The sequence below is a fragment of the Pelodiscus sinensis genome, chromosome 10 (genome assembly GCF_052426305.1).
Source record: "Pelodiscus sinensis isolate ZL-2025 chromosome 10, ASM5242630v1, whole genome shotgun sequence".
Classification (NCBI taxonomy): Eukaryota; Metazoa; Chordata; order Testudines; family Trionychidae; genus Pelodiscus; species Pelodiscus sinensis.
The window spans coordinates 23,764,093-23,789,142 of record NC_143061.1 but is presented as its reverse complement, the minus strand read 5'-3'; the positions used below and the strand labels follow the sequence as shown (position 1 = coordinate 23,789,142).

Genomic DNA, 25,050 nt, shown 5'->3' with positions numbered 1-25,050 from the left:
GTGTAGTCTGCTAGGGAAGTTTCTATCTATTTTTATCCTGCACTACCAGTGGCTGGAGGAAGACTGCTGCTTTCCTCTTGTAGCTACAACATACACGGCTAAGCAGTGAACTCAGTGTAATCAGCTGGCTAAGACTGAAAGGCAACTTTTTACTTTATTAGGGAAAAAGCATGCTTTGTAGAGGATTCCAACAGAATTATTCAGAAGGTGATAACAGAGTGTGAGAAGACCATACCCATGGCAGGCCCAAATGTCAGCAAGAAGTCAGATTTTAATTGCATGGAGTGACAGCTGTCCTCACGTTAAAGTGAATGAGACAAGGGAATAATCACTGGACAGTCTGAATGAAAAAGAGCAAGGACACTGACAGAATTTCAGGTTTTCATTTGATATTTCAGTTTAAAAATGAGAAATCTAAACAATTCTTGGAGAATGGACTAATTATGGATACAGTGAATAGTAATTTTATCAGGAAATATTTAATCTGCTGCAACGGGTTTTGAGAGTTAAAAGAATGAATGTGGACAGTGATGGTATGGATGACATCATCAGTGAAGTATCTCTATTGGAGATGGAGGGGAATTATAGAAAGGTAAGAGACAAAAAAGAAGCTTGTCTTCTAACAATTGCTCTGCACGAGATAGTTTCTGCACAAGAGAAGGAGTTGAAATCTGAAGAGTTGGCTAATACTGTTCACAGGACTATATGCTACAGTTCATCCAGATATTCAAATATTTCTTCATTGTTACTTTTATCTTTATTTTCTAAAAGAGTGAAAAATTCTGTTGCATTTAACACACACCTATTTTTTTCATTAAAATGTTGTTCAGTTTTTGCTGTACTACCATGTTCTTTAGAACTTCTTATACTCTGCATTTAGTTGTCAAAACTGTAATTTAAGAATTAATTCAGAAATATTGTGGTCCTCTAGTTTTCAGTGTAAATTGAAGTGCATGTTAAGAAATGAAAAATGTTACTCTACATTTTAATTGTATTTGTACTTTACTGGAAATACATCTTAAAGTGAATGATGCAAAAACAAGTGTTCTATGGGTACAAGATTTTCATCAATATTTTAACAGCCTTTGTCCCTTTAAGAATAAAGTATGCCTTGTATAGTTTTGGAACTTTAAATATAGTAATTGTCTACATCTGGTAATGACAGACCTAAGGCAAAAATAGCTTCAGTTGCATGCTTGAAGTCCTGACATTAACTGCAAGTATAGGCTTGTCCCTACAGAGCCAGGATGTTATGCAACTTCTCACTCGTCCCTCCCAAACCTCCTCCCAAGGGAACAAGTGCTGCTCTAAACTGTTTCATATTATGTAGGAGTATTATTCCATAACAGACTAACCATCTTAAACTCTCACTAACTATAGCACCTGCCAACTACCTGACTTAGGTGAATCTTTATTCTGGGCATTGCCATGCTACAGAAGCATTTAAAGCAGTGGTCCCCAACCTATAGAGGCTCCCAGGTGCCTGGGGGCGGGGCCACGCATGCGCCGGGCACCCGGGGGATGGGGCCACGCATGCGCCGGGCACCCAGGGGCGGGGCTGTGCGTCCTGGGGCACGCCAGGGGCGGGGCTGTGCGTCCTGGGGCACGCCAGGGACGGGGATGCCCTTGCACCTGGTGCCGGCATGTCCCCCAGGGCCGCCCGAGCGCCTTGTGCCGTGGGCCTGGGGCCGGCGCCGCCTCCTGAGCTGCGCGCCTGGGGCCGGCACCGGCGCTGCGCGCCCGTATGTGCCCCAGGGTTGGGGCTGCCCAAGCGCCGTGCACCAGGCGCCGGTGCGTGTCGCGTGCCTAGGGCCGGCGCCTCCAGTGCGCCGCGGGCGGGGCCGGCCCAGGTTGTCGGCGGGCGCACACAAATGCCCCGGCGGGCGCCATGGCACCCGTGGGCACCGCGTTGGGGACCACTGATTTAAAGGTATTAATATTATCCATTGGGCCAAATTAATACGTGCAATGGGCCAAAGTCAGATAGTATTTGCAGAGTTGTGTAATTGCTGCTACATGTTAGTTCTAAATATACATTTTAATAAGTTTTTTATATATTTTACTCACTATTTCAGATGACTATTTGGTGTGTAAAATATATTAAAACAGTAGGATACATCGTAGTGATCACCTCTCAGGTGATGTAAGTATTCACGTATGAATTTGGTTAATTTATCTGGAAAATACTGTAAGTAGGGCCCTACCCAATTCATGGCCATGAAAACCATGCAACAGGCCATGAAATCTGGCCTTTTGTGTCATTTTACACTATACTATTCAGATTTCATGGGGGAGACAAGTGTTTCTCAAATGGAGGGGGGTTCTGACACAAAAGGGAGTTGCAGGGATGTTGCAAGGATATTTATGGGGAGCCGCCTTACGTCTGCACTGCCTTCAGAGTTGGGGACCCAGAGAGTGGTGGCTGCTGACCAAAGGTCCAGCTATGAAGGGAGCAGAGTATAAGTAAGGGTGGCAATAGCATATCATGCTTCTAGCCAGCAGCCGTCCTCTCTCTAGCAGCCCATCTCTGAAGGCAATGACAGCAGCAGCACACAAATAAGAGTAGCAGTACCACAACCTCCCCTTGTAACATCTCCCCAAACTCCTTTTGGGTCAGAAATTTCAGATTTAAATAGCAGAAATAATGAAATGTAGAATTTTTTAAATCCTAGGACTGTGAAATTGACCAAGTATAAGTAAATCCTAAGAGTTGACTAATGTATTGCTGGTATTGGCTTGCCATGGCTTGTGTTTTCAGTACTGTATAATTGCCAAGAAGGGGAAAAGTCTGAGGTGATAAGTGTCCACATTCATGATATCTTACCAACCCCTACAGAAAAGTTCTTGTTCTGGGAAGATGTCACGTTAGTAACACATTTCATGCTGATGCCCAATAAAAAAAATACTTCAGCAATAACTACATTTAAATCAATTTACTATATAGATTGATATAAAAATCTACTGTGTATACAAACTGTTAAATCCCATATCAGTGTCAATTATTGCTGTTAGATGTGGAATGAAGTGTACATAAAAGTAGGTCAGTAAAAGATAATAGTCTAATGTATTATTACTGATGGATGAGCAGTCAACTAATGTTCCAAGTTGCTTTTCTGGGATTCACATTCATTTTAACATACAGTATAAATGACAGGAATAAGCCAGTTCTATTTTAAAAACATTAATAAAACTGAGCAAAACAGAAAATAATGTCCAGTAAATAGTGTCTTAACACTCTCTGATATTCTGTGAATTAGAAATAAAATAGAGCTTAATTGTACCTGTACTCCCAATGTAAGAATTGGAGAAAATATGGCACTAAAGCATTTGAAGTCTTTCCTTTGCTTGAAAGTTTTGGGATTAACAAGAAAACTAAAGCAAAGAAAGAAAATGTGAAATTAATTCAGGAAAGGAAAGCAGGTGTAGCCAAAGCAAATGAGAAGCAGTAAACTGTTGGTAACATGTACACAAATGTCTTAATCCTTTAAATTGTCAGAGATATGACAGCATTTGTACTGCCCACGTTATTTAATCCTTTAATGAGATTGTGGAGGAAATTCTGCTTTGGGTTACATTTATATAAATCCAAGTGACTCACTGAGTCAAAAAATGTAGTAATATTTCAAATATCTGGTATATTGTGAAGAAAGACAAAATCAGTAAAGATTTATCTATTAACCTCCTGTTCATACATGACAAAGTCCTCTTTATATTGAATCTCTGTGCAAAATCTGCTGGAAAAAGATTGCCCTACAGGGCCGGTTTTCCCAGTTACTAAACAGTATTTTGTGTCTAATCATCATTAAATCCTACACTTCTACTGGACGTAGTATTTAATGCCTTTCAAAAAAATTCTGTGATTCCTACCCATATTAATTTTGTCATGCTCATGAATCTACCAAGTAACAGAAAACAGCATGTCACCCTTCAACAGAGTGGGTCATTACATTAGAAAGGTTGACAGGATTGTAGATCAGTTCCCAAAGAGCAGCTACTAGTGACTGAGGAAGTTGTAGCCTCTTAAACGTTCAAGCCAGTTCAGATTTTCAGGCAGAAGATAATTATTACCTCAGTGATTAAAAATTAAATGGTCAATACATGAATCAGAGAACCAACTTAGTTTTGCCAGAGCAGGTGCCCCAAAGTTAATGGCATAATTCTCAACCCTCCAACTTCCAAGTGAAGCGTGTACTATTTGCCCTTTTAATGCGTTGTAAACAAAACTTGGAATCCATAACTACAGGTTGGACTTCCCTGACCTTGGGGAGCTGACCAATCCCAAAGGAGAGATTTAGCAGAACAATTACTCCCCTCAGCTAACAGACTCTGGGCTCTCCTCACGGCTGCTGAGCTCCCTTACCCCTCAAGTAGCCGGGCTCCCAGCTCTGCAGACAGCCCCAAGGCTGCTGGGGCCTCTGCTGCCCTGGGAATGACAGGGCTCCCAGCTCTGCTCTCTGTTCCAGGGCTCTAGAGAGCATAATGAAAAATAAGAGATGCAAGCATTATTTATTTAAATAGTACCGTCACTGCAGAGGGACATATGCTTTAATTCTTATGCGTATAATACATACAACTTTTATAAGCCTCTTGTTTGTACTGTCATCACCAGAGCAGCTCTAGGGATGTTTCTCCTTTCTAATATTTGGCAAGAAGAACAGATGGTAAATAGATGGGACAAACATGGAAAATGGAAGTTACCGCTGTGCAGCTGATAGATTGTTGAGAGGGTTTTTATTTTTATTGGGGGAAAGATAGAGGGCCATTAAGAAAACAAACTAAGGTATGGGTGAATAAACAACAAACCTATAATTAATATATATATTAAAAATAGTAATTATATAGATGTGACATGGTAGAATATAATCACAGGTGGCAATATTGCTGACCTCCCCCATGGCATTTTAGTTGTTAAATTACTGAGGAAAATGTGGCCCTTCTTTTAATGTAAACTAGATGTAGAGATTCTTGTTTTCCTTTCCTTAACTAACCACACATACCTCACTGGTTTAGCCAGACTGGCCTTGAAACTTACCTTCCAGTAAGGTTTTTAGGAACATAGTCATATATGATCAGTGGTTAATTGATCCATGAATATGTGTTCTGTGTTAAACCTTGTTACACATTGATGAATACCAAATCTTATTGATTTTCTTGTAAATATATTTGGTATTGTTGTTTAAAGGGGGGGAAAATAATAGAACAGTTCTATTCCTGTGGTTAAAATTAGATCCTACTATGATTGTAGAAGGAAGAGATTATGTAACTTTTCCTTCAGGAAGTGGTTTAGTTGCAGGATATAGTTCAGAATTATAACACCATTTACAGCATACATAATTTGGGAATTCGAACTTGTTTAGTAAGCAAACAACTCATAATATTTCAGTGAAATTTAGCATTTACATTCTCCTAGGTAACAGCTACAAGTAAACCTTTTTTTAAAGAAACTATGTCTTACGCAGATTTTCACACAGTTAAAAAAAGTTATCTCACTATAGATTTATCAGAAAAACGTACCTTTGAATGATATATATGTATATAATGTTAATATTTATGTTAATGTTTAAATGCAAGTGTTTCATTGATTATTTTATGTAGGAAAATAATATAAACATTCTTGGTATCAGAGGAATGAAACTGTTGATTTTGGTTCCTATCTGAAACCAAGTTTCTTAATATCTCTCTCAGAATATTCAGTGTACCCCTTAGTGACCTATTTGTGGCATGAAATCCAGCTCTAAAGTGTTACCCACAAACATTTCTCTATCCCTTCCACACTTTAGGGACACATACCTTTAACCCAGTTCCTAGGGCTCAAGGTGCAACTCTGTTAATTTACACATCCACCCTTGCCCAGGGCCGTCCTTAGGATTTATGGTGCCTTAAACTTCTGCCCCTATGCCTAGGTTTGTTGAGCAAAAAAAAACCCCCACCAATACATTAAAATCACATTCCTTCCCCAAGACCTCTCACATGACTTGCTCCATCCCCACCTTCCTCATGCACACCCTTTATTTCAAGCCTTCTCCCAGCACCCCCCCTCCAGCCCCTAATGCCCTTACCCTCTCCTCTCCCAGCATCCCTGTCCCACTGACACCTCCCCTCCTGCTCTTTTCCTCATTGTCTCCACTGCCCCCCCCATTTGTCTCTCTCCTCCACCCTGTCCCTTGGTGCCTGCCCCTTTCTTCTCCTGACCTGCCCCCCTCCCATCAACACAAGCCCCTTCCTCTCACACCCCTTCCCCCTACTTTTCCCGTACCCCTCCCCTCCGCCTTACAAGTTTGCAGGGCTGGAGTCTGCAGCGATCTGGCCCCGGAAGTCCCCGCACTTCTGGCTAGACAAGGGTGGGCACCTACAGAGCAGGGTGCAGAGACCTCCCTCCCCTTCCCCCTCCCCGCCCCAACAAGAGGGTGCAGGTGAGCAAAGTTCCCTCCACGTGCTTTGCAGGGGGGCGGATCCCGCATTGCCGGCAGGGCTCCTGCTTGCAGGCAGTCTGACCTGCAGGGTGCCCTCCCGCCCTCTGCACACTCACGGGGAGGGGGACGGGGAGCGCTGCACGCTGCCTGTACTTGAGGTGGGCACAGAGACTCACAGTAGAGCAGTGCAATGCAGCACAGGAGCACGATCCTGTTCAGCCAGAAGGTGCCTGGGCACAGCGGGAGGCGGGCAGGGGGTGCCTGCTCCCCCTCCTCGTGGCTGGGCGCTTGCGGGAGCTTGGAGACTCCCTCCACCCCCCTCCTCTTCCTCAGCATCTCCCTCTGCACAGCCACGGCTGGAGCATGCACCAGTCGCCACCTGGGTCCGCCTCCTCGGCCCGCACAGTGGGAGCTGCGCCCGGGGCACCACCTCTGCCAGAGTGCACGGGGTGTGCAGTCCCACTTCCCAGAGTGCGGTGCTGAAGGGGAGGCTCCAGGGGGTTGCGTCCCGGCAGAGGAGGGACAGGCCTCGAGAAGGCGGAGAGAGGGGCCCAGCTGCTCGCTGTGCCCAGGCAGTGTTCGCAGCCCCAGCCCAGCCACCATCCCAGCTCTGCTCCCCCACGTCCCGCTCCGCGTGTCTCCTTCCTCCTCCTTTCCAGATCCGTGGCTGGCTGTTTTTAAAAACGGCACTGCAACGTCACACTGATGTGGCACCGCCCCCTCTGGCACGCCACGCGTGACCCTGGCCCCAGTGCCGACCCAGCTCCATCAGTCCCACAGCCCTGGCTCCAGTGCAGAGCTCACGCCTATGCTTCCTGTCCCTCCCGGCAGAGTGGTGCCCCAGAAAGGGTGGTGCCCTACACAACTGCGTACTCTGCGTATGCCTAAGGATGGCCCTGCCCGTACCTATTTCCTAGGGCTCAGGGTGTAACTTCCTGCAGGTTTGCAGGATCTTTTGCCATTGAAAGAGCCTTACGCAGTAATATTCTTATTCTCTATTGACAATCCTCAAGCAAGCAGAATATACATGCTAAACACGCAGTGTTGTGCTCACCAATCCTGATAAAGGCAGGCAGACTTCCCTGTTGGCCAGACAAGGTCAGCCTCTCTGGATCTTAGCTGCTGCACATCATCGTGGTGCAGAGGAGTTCTGGCAGCTCTGGTCTTAAGCTGTGTCTTGGAGTTGAGTTCTTCCAGGTCTTCCCTCCTTCTTTTGGTGTTCCTTTCTTTCTTTCCTTCCCTTTTCCTCTTCTTGCTTTTCCCCTTTTCCTTCTTTCCTTTTGCTTGCTTGTATCCTTCTTGGACCCCAGTTTATACAGCGAAACTTGAGTCCTACTTAGCTATACCTTAACCAATTATTTTAGTATAATTTTACTAACCAATCATATCACACTGTAGTAGAATTACCTAAGCAATCATATCACACCATCTTAGTTGATTTATACATAGCAAAATTAATTTATACAGCACATAGAAACAGTTACAAACCAGACAGATCTCACAGACAAACAATAGGAAAGTGAGGACAATAATCATAGAATGCGGATTCCACAACCTCAACTATTGGTAAACAAAAGCTTCAGAGGGGTAGCCGAGTTAGTCTGTAACAGGAAAAACTTAAAAAACAACAAATAGTCTGGGTGCACTTTAAAGACTAACAAAACATGTAGAGGGTATCATGAGCTTTTGTGGGCACAGCAATTTAGATGGAATGTGAGTATGTGACTCTTTACAGCTAATGGCTGCTGCTCTTCAGTCTGGCTGCAGAAGAAGGCTTTAGTTTAGGTCTTCCAGTATGGCTACAGGCCTTCCAATGTGGCTACAGAAAAACCATATTGTTACACAAGTATAATAGACTTCTTAGGGATGGTTCTTGTTTTATAACAACTAGTGGTCCAATTGATTCCTTTATGGTGACTATCTATAGTATCCATTACAAAATGAGATAATGTGGGCTCAGTATTGGGAATTTAATAATGTAATGACTAAGTAATGACTTAGTGGATATAATAAATTGTACATTGATCACAGGTCCAGATAGCAAACTGAGAAGAATTGCAATTGCATTGCTGAAAGGATGAAAATTACAAAATGATCTGAAAGTTAGAGATATATATAAATGGGATGAAATATGTAAAAGAAAAAAGTTATTCTACCCTGCTCAGGGAACAGTAACCCCAACACAAGCATAAAAGATGAGGATGCTACTTAAACAGCAGTAACGCAGAAAAATCTGTAGAGGTGTGAAAAAGATGGGATATGAACTCAAAATGAAATGAAGCTGCAAAAGCAAATGACATTCTGATCTCAGTGTAGTGCTAGCACTGGTAGAACAAGGAGTTGTTAAAAATGCTTCATACCAGCTTGGCAGAAGTCTCATATTTTTGACATTTTATTTCTAAAAGAATATAAATATCTCAGAATCTAATAAAGGGCCACAAAATTGAGAAATAAATTAGAAGATACAGAAATTGTGTGACATGGAGAAAAGTGATATTTGAGGCAGTATATTAATGCAAATTGAAAAAAAATGTATAGTATTGAAATTTTGTAATAAGCAAAATACTCGATGTAAAGAAAAACTTAAAATATCCTAAAGATGTAATCAACATACAATCCAGTCAGAGCATGGACTGTCTCTTCTCCTTTTGTACAGCACCAAACACAATGGAGCCTCTCATTCATGTCTGGGATCTTTAGGCACTCCTCTCATGTAAATATTTAATCATCATAATGTTCAATTCACAGGCATCTTGAGACATTCCTAATCCAGTTTCTTAGCAACAAGAACACTGTTCCTTCCAGTAGAGGTGCTTAAGAGTAGATTAAATGGAAGAAAATGTTGTGCTTTGCAAGCACTGGAGCAAACACATATTTCTCAACTGGAGGGGTATGACTCTCAGGTGCATATTAAGAGAGCACAGACATACTATTATCACTAGAACCCACTGGGAACAAAGTTAGGAAGGACAGAGAGGCAGCAGTTTGCTCTCCATTTCCAATGCTGCTTATTTTCATCCTTACCAACATAGAAAACATTGATCCCTGATGGGGAAAAAAGGTGAGAACTGCCAAACTAGATGACAGATAATTTAATTTATAATAACATTTAATAAAACCTTGTACTAAATAATATTTGCCATCTGAGAATATCAACAAATTTTGGAAATTGTTAGTTACATTCTGCATAAAGCATGCCAGATGTATGAAAGTACATAGGTAGGACCCTCCCAAATTCAAAGCTGTGAAAAATGTGTTATGGACCATGAAATCTGGTCTCCCCCATGAAATGTGGCAGTTATAAAGTGATCTTAGTATTGCCATCTTTATTTCTGTGCTGCCTTCAGTGCAGTGGCTACTAACTGCATCCAGCTCTGAAGGCAACATTACCACCAGAAGTAGTTCATAAGTGAGACTACATCAACACTACACTCAAATCAATGCTCTGAGATCAGTCCACTGGAGGTCAGTTTATTGGGTCGAGTTAAGATCTGCCAAATCAACCACAGATCTCTGTCCTGTTGACCCTGCTATTCTACCCCGGAAGAGTAAGGGAAGACAACAGGAGAGCTTCTCCCATTAACTACTTGTGTTGTAGATCCTGCAATAACTCTACTTAAAATCCAGCTATGTTGTTCATGTAGCTGGAGTAGCATAGCTTAAGTCAACTTTCTGTTGTAGTATAGATATAGTCTGAGGATGGTGTGGTATGTGGGGAAGCAAGGATGTTATTATGGATGGACAAGTGGTCAGGGAGGCACTATGGTTGGTTGGTCTTTCTCTCTCTCTTACACGGCCACCCACACACACACCCCTCTTTAACACCAAGCGTGTCAGTGAAGTTGCTTGACCAGAGGCTCATCCCATCTGCCAGGCTCCAGCTAGGCTTCTAAGGGTGTGTCTAGACTACTGAGTTTTTTCGACAAAAGTGGACTTTTGTCGACAAAACTATACCTGCGCCTACACTACCGCTGAGTTCTGTCAACATAACGTCGACAGAACTCAGCAGTTTTGTCGACGCTGGTAAACCTCATTTTACGAGGCATAACACCTTCTGTCGACAGAGTTCTGTTGATAGAAGGTGTTATTGCCTGTAGGATTGCGTCTAGACTACAGGGTTTTGTTGACAAAGCAGCTTGCTTTGTCGACAGAACTGAATGTGTCTAGACGCTCTATGTCGGCAGAAGTTTTGTCGACAGTATCTGTCGACAAAACCCTGTAGTCTAGACGTACCCTAAGGGACAGTTACCCATTCACATCCCTAGAAGGATACTGTTTCCTTAGTGCCTTCGCATCTTGATTTGCTCTTCAAGCTGACATTTTTCTAGTTTTAAAAATGCTGATAGAAATTAAGGGTACAAGCACCTTTAGCATGTAATAGATTGCATTAAAAATCTAATCAAGTCATTTGGTGGCATTTACTTTATGGTATCAGCACTTTTGGTGCGCTGAAAACTAATATACCAGCTTATTAGATTCAGTAAGTATGCTTTTAAAGCTATTGATTATTTTTATTTTTGTTTGTGCTGCAGTATGTTACTTCATCGTGTTTGTAGAGAAAAGCCTATACTAAATGAATGAAAGACTGTAAGCTACTGTTGATTTTAAAGAGACTAGTACACAGTGAGCATAAAAATCTAGGTTTATTCATTAATGAGGGCTACTAACAATGATGCTATCAGAATTCACTAGACAGAAGGTTTCACTGAAGCTGAGGGATTAATATAATTGCTTCAAAACAGACAATGTGGCGACAGCTACAAACAATCTGACAAACAACCAGGAATTAAAACAAAGCTGTTCTTTAGGTTCTGTCTGGCTTGTGCTTTGTGAAACAGACTTTTCTACCCTTTTAGCTGTTGTAACTGAATGTATTCTTTATTGATCACTAGAGAGACAGTTAACTGGTAATATTTGCAATCTAGCATAGCATTTCATTGCATGAGATAAAATATAATAAAATAACACTGAGATTTAAAAATAAATTGCTTGTCCTCAAATTTATATTTTATTCATTAGTTTAAGAGATTTAAGGGTACAGCTAGACTACAAGAGTTTTTCCTGGATACTGGAGGTATCCCGGAAAAACTTTTCTGCGTCCAGGGACGCGTTTGCTCTTCCTTCCCCCCCCCCCCTTTCAGAAGCCCCTGTATTCTTTGTTCCCAGGGTAGACGTGCCTCTTCCGACAAAAGGATCGCATTTTGTGTAGCTTTTTTGGGGGGGGGAGGGGGAGCGGAAGCAACAGTGTAGCCATACCCAAAGTTACTTTGGATTGCCACCTTCAAGTCTTTCTTCTCTCATTTTTCTCTCTAAAGCTGTTCTTTAAACAGCAGTGATAAACACAATGCACTGTTTTATGTTGGAAAAAAGTGCCATCGGCCATATCCAGCCATTTTTCATTACATGACTCTTATTGAAGTCTGCGAAGGTCTAGCATAAAAATCAATGATGGGCTATGGTCTACTAGTAACTGCTGGAGGCTGCAAAAGGATATAGTACTATGGCATATATTTTTATCATAATGAGGAAAGATTTGTGTGAAATTGCTCACGTATCGCTAGCTAGCAAAACTATTTTGGTTTTTGGATGTTTCCAGAGAGGTAATAAAATAACAAATAAGTAACAAGAAGAAAAAGTGGCATTTTTGCCTAACCTTATTTTTTGAAATGACTAAACCATTTTTGCTAAAGCTAAAATATATATATATAAGATTACACTGTGGCAGGAAACAAACATAGAAAAATTTGGCCAGAACAGTTAGTCTGACAAAGTTATAAACAGCTGAAAACTGGGGCTTATAATTGAAAATGCTGAGCAACTTTAATTATAAGTTTTGCTATCAGGCCTGCCTATAATGGAGGGGTGGGGGAGGCTCCAGAGTTAGGGTTGACAGATGTCCAGTTTTTTACCAGAAGGTCTAGTCAAAAGAAAAACCTGGCAGGGTCCAGTTAGTACTCCTGGACAGGCACTAAAAATCTGATTACCTTCAGTAACTGGCCTCTACCATTGGGTGCAAGGAGAGAATGGGAAGAGCAGAAGCTGCTGCTGAAATCTGAAGGAACAATTGAGAATGGTGCCAGCGGAGAGAATTAACAGCAGCTCCTCTATCTTGTCCCAAACACCACCCTCCCCCCCATTCATCTCTACGTCTGGCACCAACTAGGTGACTGCGGCAGGCGGAGGGGAGATCAGGGGTGATGGGGCCTCATCAGAAAGAGATGGAGCAGGGGGTGGAAAAAGTTCCCAGTGCTTAGTATCTGGATAAGTGAGGAAAGATCAGGTTTCAAATAAAGTCCAAATTCTATGACAAGTCTAAAGATATAATGGATAATTATAATAATGTAAAGTCAATATTCAGGATTGAGATCATAACTAAAATACGATTATCTGGGTCTTTTGTGCTTAAAATTTTCATAGAATTTTATATTATCATCCAGAATTGGAGATTATAAAGTAAAACAAGTCAAGTGTATGTGTATGAAGATAGCAGAAGTAAACCCAGACAGTATACTTTAACTTTACCTATTACATATTTTACAACATGAACTGTACATAGTCTTACAGCAGTTGATAGGCTGAACATGTTCTTTCCAATGGGCCTTTGCCTTCCTACATGTATTTCCTGTCAATGTTGAGACATTAATTATTTATGATCCTCTAGGACGGTATTACATAAATATTAAACATATATAAAGTTTTCATTTACTGCATATTGATTGGTTCGGTCCAAAAATCAAGCCTACAGTCGTTGATAAGTGAGTTTTAAAGCACTTTGTAGCTTAAACTGTAAAATATTAAAAAAAAAAAAAACCTGTAAAGAGTATGTCAGCAGAAGCCATGGTCAATATCTCTTGAATAAATTGTTTGGAGACTAAACGATCACGTAAGAAATATATATATAGTTACATAAATCTGATTGATGTATTAAACTATTCAGATTAGTTTAATTGCTTTTCAGATGTTCTGTTCAGTGTCAGCCATTTTTTTCGTAAGTTCAGATATAAAAAAGATAAAAACATAAGCTCTTTGACACAGAAACAAACATGTTTTCACACTTTATATTTTTGGCGTGACCACTTTATAAATTATTATTTAAAAACATACATCTGAAAACTTTTTTTACATTTTTTTTGAAGAAAGTTAATTAATGTTTATACTCTATGTATGATCCAATAAGAACATAAGAACAGCCATACTGGGTCAGACCAAAGGTCCATCTAGCCCAGTATCCTGTCTTCTGACAGTGGCCAATGCCAGATGCCCGAGAGGGAATGAACACAACAGGAATCATCAACTGATCCCTCTCCTGTCATCCATTTCCTGCCTCTGACAAACAGAGGCTAGGGAAACCACTCCTACCCATTCTAGCTAATAGCCATTGATGGATCTGACCTCCATTAATTTATCTATTTCTTTTTTGAACCCTGTTAAAGTCCTGGTCTTCACAACATCCTGTGGCAAGAAATTCCACAGGTTGACTCTGCACTGCATTAAAAAAAAACTTCCTTTTGTTTGTTTTAAACCTGCTACCTATTAATGAATTTCACTCTGTTTTTTTCTATAATAGCTATAGCTTCCTTTTGCACAAATTTCATATTAAGATAATATAAACATATGTTGCTAATGTTTTAGAACATCTTCCTTAAAATGTTGTGAGTCCATAATCCAAGAAACAACATAAACAGTAATTTTCTAAGTTTATAATGTGATTGATTGACATGAAAGGTTGGTTTTCTTCAGTACCTTTTTTTCTAGAACCATCAGTTCATCCCCATTTATCATTTCCACTGGAGACTAGATTTTTGAGCAACAGTCAATGGGCAGGAAGAAGCTGCTGTATAAAGCATTGAGGCTGAGTGGACTAAACAAGCTCGAGATAAACAAGGCTGAGATAAATAGTATAGCTAAATCCGTGGCAACTGAAAGATTTTTACTTTAAAACAAAGCCTCTGAAATGTCCTTAATGTCATGGTGGGTTTTTAGCTTTGCTCATCTAATATTACAATATTGTACATGCTAATTCTGTACTGCAGAATACTAACTACAGAAATAAGTCGTCGTAACTGATGGATTAATACATTATCTACCTGTACTTTTAGGCTCAGAAAAATGAGAGAGAATCTATCAGGCAGAAATTGGCACTTGGAAGTTTCTTTGATGATGGCCCAGGAATTTATACCAGCTGTAGCAAAAGTGGCAAGCCAAGTCTTTCTTCTCGGTAAGTATAATGGCATAGTAAGCATCCCTAATGTTTATGGATTTCATGTGACATAGTATTGCAGGGAATTTATATATGTGTGGTGAAAACTAACGTGAGGCTTTGCGTGGTATATGATATCTTTACTACAAAGTACTGTCAGAAACTCATTAGAATATCAATGGAAGGCCATCGTGTCTGTAGGCTCCATTTTCTCTTCTGGTTGCCTACCTAGATTTTAGTGGCAATCACACCTTTTAAATGGCTCTAATTTTAGATCCATGGAGTCAAGGGTTTTCACACACCTTTGATACCTGTCATGTCCATTTGTTGTGAATAATTTATTAAAGAAATGAACAATTTTGGGTCTGAGGTTATAGAACGTTGACTGGGGGTGAAGTAGGTGGCCTATCCCATAATTTACCGTTATTTTAATTTCCAAAATTCTATAATAAATTACTCTTTTGCCACAAATACTAACAGAAATATTACAGTTGCAAAGAGCTTTAAACAGAGCTGAATTCTTCCACCATAAAATGTTCACTATACTTTATGTTTTCTGCTATAAAGCAACAGGAAACAGAACTTTCAACTCATTCACACAAGATACCTGAACATCTTCAAATATCCCTGACTTCAGTGGCATTGAGTAGACTCAGCACTTTGCAGAATTAAGTTGCTGATTAACTATGAAAATAGCAGTAGAATAACCTGTAATCTAACATGCATGCAAACAATATTCTGATTTTATCTTAAAGTGACCTATCTGACCTATCCTTTCGTTGTTGCTTGCTGCTGTTGCTGAACATACCCAAAATAAACTCATCAACACAAGCAAATGTCCCAGCAGTTAACCCCATTATAATACCATAGCTCTGGACAGTAAGAATGTTGCAGCTTTACCCTCCCCTCCAGCTAAATGTGAATAATACTATCTGCCTGAAGATGTGCAAGAAGTTGGCAATAGAGATAGCATAGATCCACCTAAGAACCTACATTATCAAAAACAGAACCTGATTTGTCGTGGTCTCTGCATATCATTAGAAAATTGGACAGTAGTGTATTGCTTAATCTTTTGAGTGTACTAGATATTTTGTATATGAGGCATTAAATGTAAGGAAAACACATAAATGCTTCCAGAAGTGGGACTGAGGTAGGCATGTTCCAATAGAGGAAGGTAGGGAATTTGGTCAGGACTCACAAAAAGGTAGGATTGCCCTTGAGCAACAATAGTTTTTGCAGACATTAGTAGTCCTGTTCTATATATTTTTTTCTTTTTTTGAACTATGTTTTTGATGTGTAAGTTACAAATTATTCCCACATAAAGATATTCTCTGTGGTCATATATATCCTTTCAATAGGTAAAATAATGACGCATTTCATACTAGCTTGGGAACAACTTATGTTTTCTAGTTTTTCTTAGTAAATTATTTAAAACACCCATTAAGAATATAACATACTATATATACTTGATCATAAACTCATTTGGTCATAAGCCAACTCCCAACCTCCTCAAGTTAAAAAAAAAATTGTAAAAATGGCTATGATCCGTTCATAAGCCGACTCTGTCGGTAGTTTGCAAACTTCCAGTCCCAGCTCATAAGCATAAGCCGCTGGAATGTCAGGATGTTTTGTTTACCTGCAGCGTCTGCAGGCCTGGAGTTTCTCAGCTCCCATTGGCTGCTGTTCACCATTTCCAGCCAATGAAAGCTGCAGGAAGCAGCACTGGCCAAGGGATGTGCTTATCACCACTTCCCACCGCTCATGTTGACCCAGAAAGGTGAACAGCAACCTCTGGGAGCTGAAGTGTCTATGTGTGCAGGCACTCCAGGTACATAAAATGTTCCAGCATGCCAGCAGTTTGCCCTGCTAGTCTGGGAACTGAAGTTTGCTGACATCTTCCCCTCACCCTTTCCCCTGGTTAAAAAAATATTGATAAAATGCAGTGACCCATTCATAAGTCCTGCTCTTTACTGTGTCATTTTTTTTACCAAAAAGATTATGCTTATGGTCGTGTACATATGGCAGTGTTTCTCAAAGCGGATCCACTCTGAGAAAGTTGCTACAGGGCCACTCCGGTTTGTTTACTTACCGACTCCATAGCCGCAGCACCTTGCAGTTCCCATTTGCTGTAGTTTGCCATTTTCAGCCAAGGGGAACCACGGAAAGCAGCAGCCCGGGTCTCACTGCTTCCCACTGTTCCCCTTGGCTGCAAACAGTGAACCGCAGCCAATGGCAACTAGTAAGTAAAGAAACTGGAGCAGCGCAGTAGCAGCTTCCTTGGAGTGATCCACAGACCACTTTGAGAAGCACTGATATATGTTAATATGTATATATAATATTTGTTTCAAATCTGCTTATATTTAAGAACATTTTAAGTGGAAAATAAGAAATCTTCTCAGTTGTATTTTCTGATTTTTCTACTATTTAAAGAAAGCAACAGTATGGAAATTCACTTGTAATCTGTTGTAAAACTCTTTCATAAAGTTAATAAGATGCTTTTTTGCCCTTTATCATCTATGCCCCAGTCAAACAAGGCTCTTGATTCTCTCTCCTTTGGACAGCTTCATAAGGTCACTCAGATCTCATGAAATGTCACATACTCATGCATCACCCCTATGTGGATGAAACTGAACTGTTCATTCTGCCAACTCAATTACTGGGTTTTTTCTGTCATCAAGATGCCTAATGCCTGGATAAAATGACTGGATTTGGTGGCCAGTCTATAAGAGAGAGCATTGTGATAGTAGGAAGGGGAAATGCATCCAGGAAATTGCCAATATGCTAACCTCCCCAGCAGTCCAAATTGTCATCAGTTTGACATGCAATTTTCAAAGCATGATGATGTTAGCATCTTCTGTTAGCTAGGACATTCTACCCTTTCCTCTCTTGCTAGACTCAAGCCGTGGTGATCCATGTTTTCATCTCCTCTAGGTTAGATTTATACAACTTATTCAACCTGGAACTAAACACAGCCACCATGAGAAGGCTTAATGTTAAATAAATAAATAAATAAAATAGCTGGAAGTAAAGGATCTTTTCATTAAAGTCTTTCTTTACAAGGCATCTGTAATTTTTTTAAAATAATTTTAAATCCAGAGGGAGCAAAGAGAAAATCCAATGGGCCATATTCTTCAAAGAAGTGCTGCTGCTTTTGCTGTGCTCCCAATATAAACTGGCTCCAGTGTTGGTATAATTTGCCCTGGACAGATATCTGCAATGTATGGGTATTTGCTCCGTATTAAGAGCCAATATAGGAGCCATATGTTACACTCATTTTACTCTCCTCCTCCCTTCTTCTTCCATTATGCACACATCAGGGGGAACAGAGCATGGACAGACAAGAGAGTGCTAGGCAAATATGATTCTGCATTATTTGATCATTGTTTTAGCATCCTAGATCTGTTTGCAGCCAGCATAAGTTAGAGAAGCCATCTGTCTGTTCTGCTTTAATTAAGGGGAATCATCCCTGAAAAGAGCAGCCGCAGGATGTGTAGAATAGAAAGATAAGCTTAACACCAACTTTCTTTCCCACCTTTAGTTTGCACTAGCTGTGAATGTCATTATTATGTTGGATGTTTATACCGAAATGGTAATCCATTATCAGGCCCATACACAGAAATTTCTGTGTGGGACTTCTTTTGTAAACAAGGACTGCAATTTTTTTTTAACTAGAAAGGCGTTCAAAATAGTCATGCAATGAGTGTGCAAAGAGAGATTAATGAAAAATTTGTTTTATCCCCCATAGCAAAACTAACCTTATTTTGGAAGTTTCTGAATGGACACTCATGTTAAGAGTAGAGATGTGCATGTCACCAGGGTGTGGCAAAGATGCACAAAAGAAGGAGAGAAGTAGCCATTATTTGAGAGAGGCTATAATTATAAAATCAAGCTTAACTTCATATAATTTGAAAAGAAAAACAATTTGATTTTGTTTAGTAACCACTTTCCTTTAAAGCAAAGCCAGTAACCCCATCTTCTAATTATACAGCAGATCTAATTAACAGTGTGCATGCAGAATTTGGCAGATGTACCAAATGAAATTACCAGATGTACTAAATGCTTTTGAATTTTGTTAATATTTATACACCAGTCAGAACTTTAAAATACGTTCCTTGTTGTTATAGGGGAGGAGGAATCTTTATAGGATTCCCCCCATCTGAGATCAAGTGTGTCCAGTTTTTTCTTTAAACCATCTGGTAACCCTATTAGCAGACAGTCCAAGGATTGAATGGATATGAAGACAGATTTTTACCTCTTGATATGGTCCCTCTACAACAGGATTTAAATATATTTACATAGCCCTGTGGAGAAGTTTGTACTATTGCTGCTTACCCAGTACCTATTCTGAGACTGAACAGAGGAGCGAAGTGCCTGGATTTTTAATCTTACATCTTTCAAGAGTATGAAATTCTCAAACAAAACTTAAACCCAAAAAGGCAGATTATGAAAGTTGTCTGTGAACATCAATCAAACAAAAAACCCTTCCTGTGCCTAGCAGTTCTGCACATGCTCATATTAATATTGGCCCTGCTGTTTCACTCACTCACTCCAGTCTTATACAAAAGACATGGTTCTACAAGCATTTACATGCATGATTGACATTATTACTCTGTCAGCGATGGGTAACCAAGAATAGTGACTTAAGTTTTTTAAGTTTTTCAAGAATAGTGAGCCGCATGAGTAGCCTTCTTTGCAGATCACTGCGGCTCATGCATGCCCCCTCTGTCCCTTTCACCCACGTGCCTCTCTCGCATGGTGGCACTGGAACCCCACACTTCCTACTCCTCCCTCTCCCTTCCAGAGTTTGAACACTGCAAATCAACAGTTGAGGGCATTCAAGCTCTAGGAGGGAATGGGAGGAGCTGGGACAGCACAATTCGGGCAATTCGTGGCAAACCAAAAATGCTAGAAGGAAGGGGGAGGAGTAGGAAGTGCGAGGCTCTGATGCCCTAATGCAGTAGTTCCCAACCGCCAGTCCGTAGACTGGTGGCTGCTGGGCTGCGACACGCTGCCTGAGTGCATGGGTAGGTGTCGTGCTAGGATCCAGCAGTAGCAAGCAGGCGTCTGGGAACCAATTGCTCTCTAGGACTCACTTGTGGTGTTGCGGGGTAAGAGGTGGAGTGGTGCTGCTGGGCCCCCGCAGCTGCAGCTGAGCGGGGGAATCTCCCACAGGGCCAGTGATATATAGAAAGCTGCTCCCCAGGAGCCTCTCCCAGGGCAGCACTTACGAGGCAGGTAAGAGACCCCTCTCCACTCCCTCCTGGGACCAGGGTCCTGGGACTGCAGGAAGAGGTTTGGCCCCGGGCTGCTTCCAGCACAGCTGGCTGCAATCCCTGCCCGAGGCCAGGGAAGCTGCCACCAGCTCCCAGCATGTGCGGGCTGGGGGGAGCCAGCCTTTGAGGGAGGTGGAAAGGGGCTAAAGAGGAGTGGGGGCAGATAAGTGGACTATGAAGGAACAGGGATGTGTGAGGCAGGGGCATGAGGGGGATGCAGAAGGTGCTGAAGGGAGGTTGGGGGATTCAGGGGAGACTTATGGTACAGATGGGAGCAGGGGTGCAATGGAGGGAAACTCTGAGAAGGGTCACAGGGAGGGAAAGGGGAGGGGAGACTGGGAGCAAGAGCAGCCTGGCTTGGAAAAGGAGAGACACAAGACAGTGGTTGTAGAAAAGGAGACGGGGGAAATACAATGGCAGCTCCCCCACCCCTGGGGCAGGAAGTGGGGGAGGGCAGAGATGAGTGGTGGTAGAACTTGGAGGTACCAGCCTCTATGCCCCTCACAAAATTTCGAAAGTTTCTAAATAGGGTGCCCAAAATGCCCACTGCTCCTATTGGTGCCCCTCTCTATGCCCCCCCCCTCTGCAGGCCCCAGCCCTCCCCGTGGGAGGGGCTGCCACACCCAGTAGCTAGAGGGGAATTTTTTCTGTTTTTTTTTTTTTTTTAAATGTAGTTAGTTGCAAACTCTGATCTGTTAGGGACCAGTAACATTGTATTTACATATTTGAAATTATTTTCATAAACGAATATGCAAATATAATATTGCAAGTCCACCAAAAGTAAGTAGTCACAGCAATATCTGTCATGGTAGTAAAGCTACATGCATGTGCAGATGTTTGCAGGGTTAGGGCCTAAAACTGTAAACTCTTGGGGCAGGGACTGCATACTATCTATATAGATATATGGGCTATGGCAACTAGATCAAAGGGACCCTAGTTTGGCTGAGGCCTGTAGGCCTACTGTAGTAGGAATAATGCATAATAGAGTGCTGGATGTATTACTATTAAAATATAGTCCAAGAAAATTATGGTTGGCACAAAATAATGAAAATGATAGTACTGCTTTTAAAGGCTGAATTCCCATCATGGAGTGCCATGAAGTGCACTTTATTACTGATTTTTTTTTGTTTTGATTGCTATTGTCATGTGAATGTGCATTCAGTGTGCCATTTATTTGGTAAATTTACTTTGTCTTTGTTAAATTGAATTTAAAAAAGAGACTATAGTTCTATGTGTGCAATGTAGAAATTCATAGTAATGCTAGGCAAGCCCTGCTCTAATATAATAAGAAATCTCTTGTCTCCTATGGTTTTAGAGTTCTGAAGTTATGGTCATTGTAAGAACAAATAGCAGTTGTAAAGGCATTTGTCCATGTTAACATTTTATTACTCCAATATTGCATTTAGGTGTTATGAATAAGATATGAATGGTCACTGCTGGTGGAAATATAAGCAGGCATAAAAATAGAAACTTTGAACAGCTTTCCGTGTAAGCTGAGCTGAAACAGCTCCCAGGAGACACAACAATATACACATTTGAAAAGTTATCATCTGGAAAAACTCCACTGTTTCCAGCCATGTATCCCAACAGAAAGTTTTTTGGGAAATCCAGTTCAGTGTCTCAAATTGTAAATTTCCCTCTAAATGTAATCACTGGCTAAACCTAGAAGTCAATCCCTTCTTTAAATCTGTGTAGCACTTTGATCTGCCTTGAATAAAGACAGCAGTTCTTAATACATCATAATCAATAGAATCTAGGAGCATGTATTCACTCGCTGCGCAATAGATCGCTCTTCTGGTGTTCGATTTAATGGGTCTAGCTAAGACCTGTAAATCAAACGGTGAGGGCAGCTCCAACCGGTGCCTGTACTCCTTGCAGTCATGAGGAATAGGGGAAGCCAACGGGAATGTTTGCTCCCATTGGCCTCCCTCTGTGAAGACAGTGCCAAGCTTGGGTTTAAGGTATGCTGACTCCAGCTACAAATATTATGTAGTTGGAGTTGCGTACCTTATCCTGACCTTCCAGATCTAGTGTAGATAGACCTGGCCTAGTTTTAACGGTTATTTCCCATGTGAGCTCTTTGCTCTCAAACCTGAACTATGTGCTAATTCATTTATTGCTTGTACTTTTGAGGTGCTCAAGTTGTGGCATTGAAAGGGGTCTGAGTTGAGTAAACCAGTATGTTATGCTTGTTTCTCTGAACAATGCAATATTAAGCAAAATAGAACAATACTATATATATATATATATATATATATATATATATATATATATATATATATATATATACACACACACACACACACTCTGTAATATACTATAAATACATATAATGTTACAGGTTTACCTGCATAGCTGTATTTTCAATGCCTAAAGCCCATTGAAAAGTTATGTTGCGTATTAATGCATCAAAAGAGCCTTTAAAATAAATGAAAAAGAATGTTTAACTAACCATTCCCATTAAATAGAATATAAGCAAATCTGATGTTTCAGAGTCTGTGATTGTAAGTTATGATATGTTGGATGTGTTTCGTGCACTTTTCCCCCTAGCTATCAGTGCAGATGCCATAGCATAGCAAATATGGACCCCACTCAGCTACACACTGCTTGGCAAGCATTACAAATACCTCACACATTATGTTGGGTTTGTCCAGAACCTAGCCAGGAGCTGCTGGTGTGAAGAAGAATGTGAGGAAGCCACATGCACAGACATGCAGGAAACCCATACAATGGAATAATTGGCATATGCTAACAGCCATCAGGCATATTGACATGAATTCTGGTCTCAGGAGACAAGAACAGACTGGTAGAACCACATAATTTATGCAGCTATGGGACGATGACCAGTGGCTGCAAAACTTGCACACGCATAAGGCCACTTTCATGGAACTTTGTGAATTTCTTCCCCTTCACACACACAGGGTATGTCTACACTAGCCCCCTAGTTCGAAGTAGGGTGGCTAATATAGGCATTCGAGCTTGCAAATGAAGCCCGGGATTTAAATACCTTCTTCATTTGCATGTTCCCAGGCAGGCGCCATTTTTAAATCCCCTTAGTTCGAACTGACTACACACGGCAGTCAGAAATTAATCCGAACTAAGTCCTTAGTTCGGATTAACTGTTACTCCTCCTGCAATGAGGTATAACAGTTAATCTGAACTAAGGACTTAGTTCAGATTAACTTCTGACTGCCGCGTGTAGCCGCGGGCAGTCAGTTCGAACTAAGGGGATTTAAAAATGGCGCCCGCCCGGGAATATGCAAATGAAACCAGGGATATTTAAATCCCGGGCTTCATTTGCAAGTTCAAATGCTTACATTAGCCACCCTAGTTCAAACTAGGGGGCTAGTGTAGACATACCCACTTACATAGAAGCACAGCAATACAAGAATGAGACTCACTCTGATAGTTGAGAAGAGAGTGGTCAGAGCCCTGTGGAAGCTTATAATGCCAGACTACTACTGGTCAGCTGGGAATCAATTCAGAGTAGGTAAATCTACAGTGGGTTTTGTTGTGATCCAAGTAGTCAGGGCAATCAATACCCTTCTGCTAGGGAGGATAGCAACTCTTGGAAACATGCAGGACATAGTGGATGACTTTCCAGTGATGGGATTCGCTAACTGTGGTGGGGTGATAGATGGAACACACATCCCTATCACTCTGTCTAGACAGTTCTCCTATTTTCCTTTTGATGCTTTCTAAAATGTCCTCTGGTTATTTTTGATGCTATAAGAACTCTTCTGTCTTAATGGCCACAGACAGAGGATTCGTTCTCATTTTGAGGCATGGAATTTGTGCACATAATTCCCTGTATGGAGAAACATTCCCCACGTACTTTTTAGTTTTCCTATGTATCTTGGTTCTGATTAGGAAGTTGTGATGGTAGCTGAAAGGGGATTAAGCAAATGTTATTTTATATATAAACTTTAATCTTAAATTAAGTTTTGCCTGATAATCCTAAAATTGGCTTCTAAAATTACACACCTGAGAAATTTGGTATTCAAAGGAATAATCATTTATCTGAGCAAAAGTGGGGTAAAACTCATAATTAGAAATGTTAATTTTCAACCCCAAAGCCTACAGACCTGTCTTATTTGGATTTTGAAACCACACCATCCAAAGTTTTCTAAGTCACTACCTGGGGAAAATTCAGTTGAAAAATTAGTGTAGGTGGTTTTGGAAATTGCAAATGTCGCACAGAACCGGTTAGAAAGACCAACAATGGTCCTTACCTTCTTTTGTCAATAAAGGCACATCTGTTACTTTGTATCCCAGTAGCAACTTGTGTCCCCTGTTGTAATGAGGGATGCAGGCCCTTGATACTGTACAAACAAATCATACAATAGAGTTCCTACCCCTACAGAGTTTACAATAATAGACAAGTACAATGAGTGGGGTTAGCGGGGAATGTCTAGGTTGGTGCCAGTCTAAAAAACGGTCAGGTTATACAAAGACACTAACAGGAATACTGTAAATTCAACCCTTATATGAATATCACTTCACTGTGGCTGTTGATCATTATAGTACAAACTTCATGTTTTCTAGCAAGAAAGGTGTAGACACAAATTGTAGAGGTTTAGTAATACTATAATTCAACAGTAGATGGCAGAAAAATCACATGCTGTTACTGAATTGGAGAACTTTTTCACTGAAAAATGTTAACTATGATTTAAAATCAGCTGTTGTGTTTCGATATTGTGGTAGAGCACAAGACTTGTAGCTAGAAGGTCTGGGTTCTGTTGCTGGCTCTGCTATTGAATTTGTTCTTGATTTTGGGAAGTTGACTTCTCTTTGTTGGAAATTAGTGCATGATGGAGAAACTGTGCCAGCAGCAGGAATGGTGAATGGCAAAAGAGCTTCTGTGTGGGTTCTAGCCTATCAGAGGGTCTCTCTTAACACTATGCCCCTTGTTTTCCTTTTCAGCACTGAGAATCAGTTAAGCCCATTACACTTTTGTTTATAGTCAGGTTCACTTCAGGCACTCTAGCATTTTCTTTTCTGCTGGAAATAAGTCTGGCTGTCAGAAGGATATGTTCATTGAGACAGTTAACCCCAGTGTTGATTTAGGTCAGATCTCCTATGTTTGCTAATATGTTAGCATATCTTAAGCGACAGTGATTGCTGGTGACAATACTTTAGATGTGTTGTCTAGAGAGAGAATGCA

General features: G+C 40.9%; 1 protein-coding gene across 8 annotated transcripts in view; it reads left to right on the top strand.

Moving 5' to 3' along the window:
* Positions 1-25,050, top strand: part of SCHIP1 (schwannomin interacting protein 1) — a 122,215-nt gene that overhangs the window by 80,827 nt on the left and 16,338 nt on the right. For 7 of the 8 annotated variants that reach the window (XM_075937799.2, XM_075937804.2, XM_006123447.4 and 4 more), the window contains one exon: positions 14,513-14,631. In XM_075937799.2, coding sequence (XP_075793914.1) covers positions 14,513-14,631 — 119 coding nt within the window. Of the gene's footprint in view, positions 1-75; positions 593-14,512; positions 14,632-25,050 lie in introns of those variants that run through there. The other variant, XM_006123445.4, reaches the window with a different exon arrangement.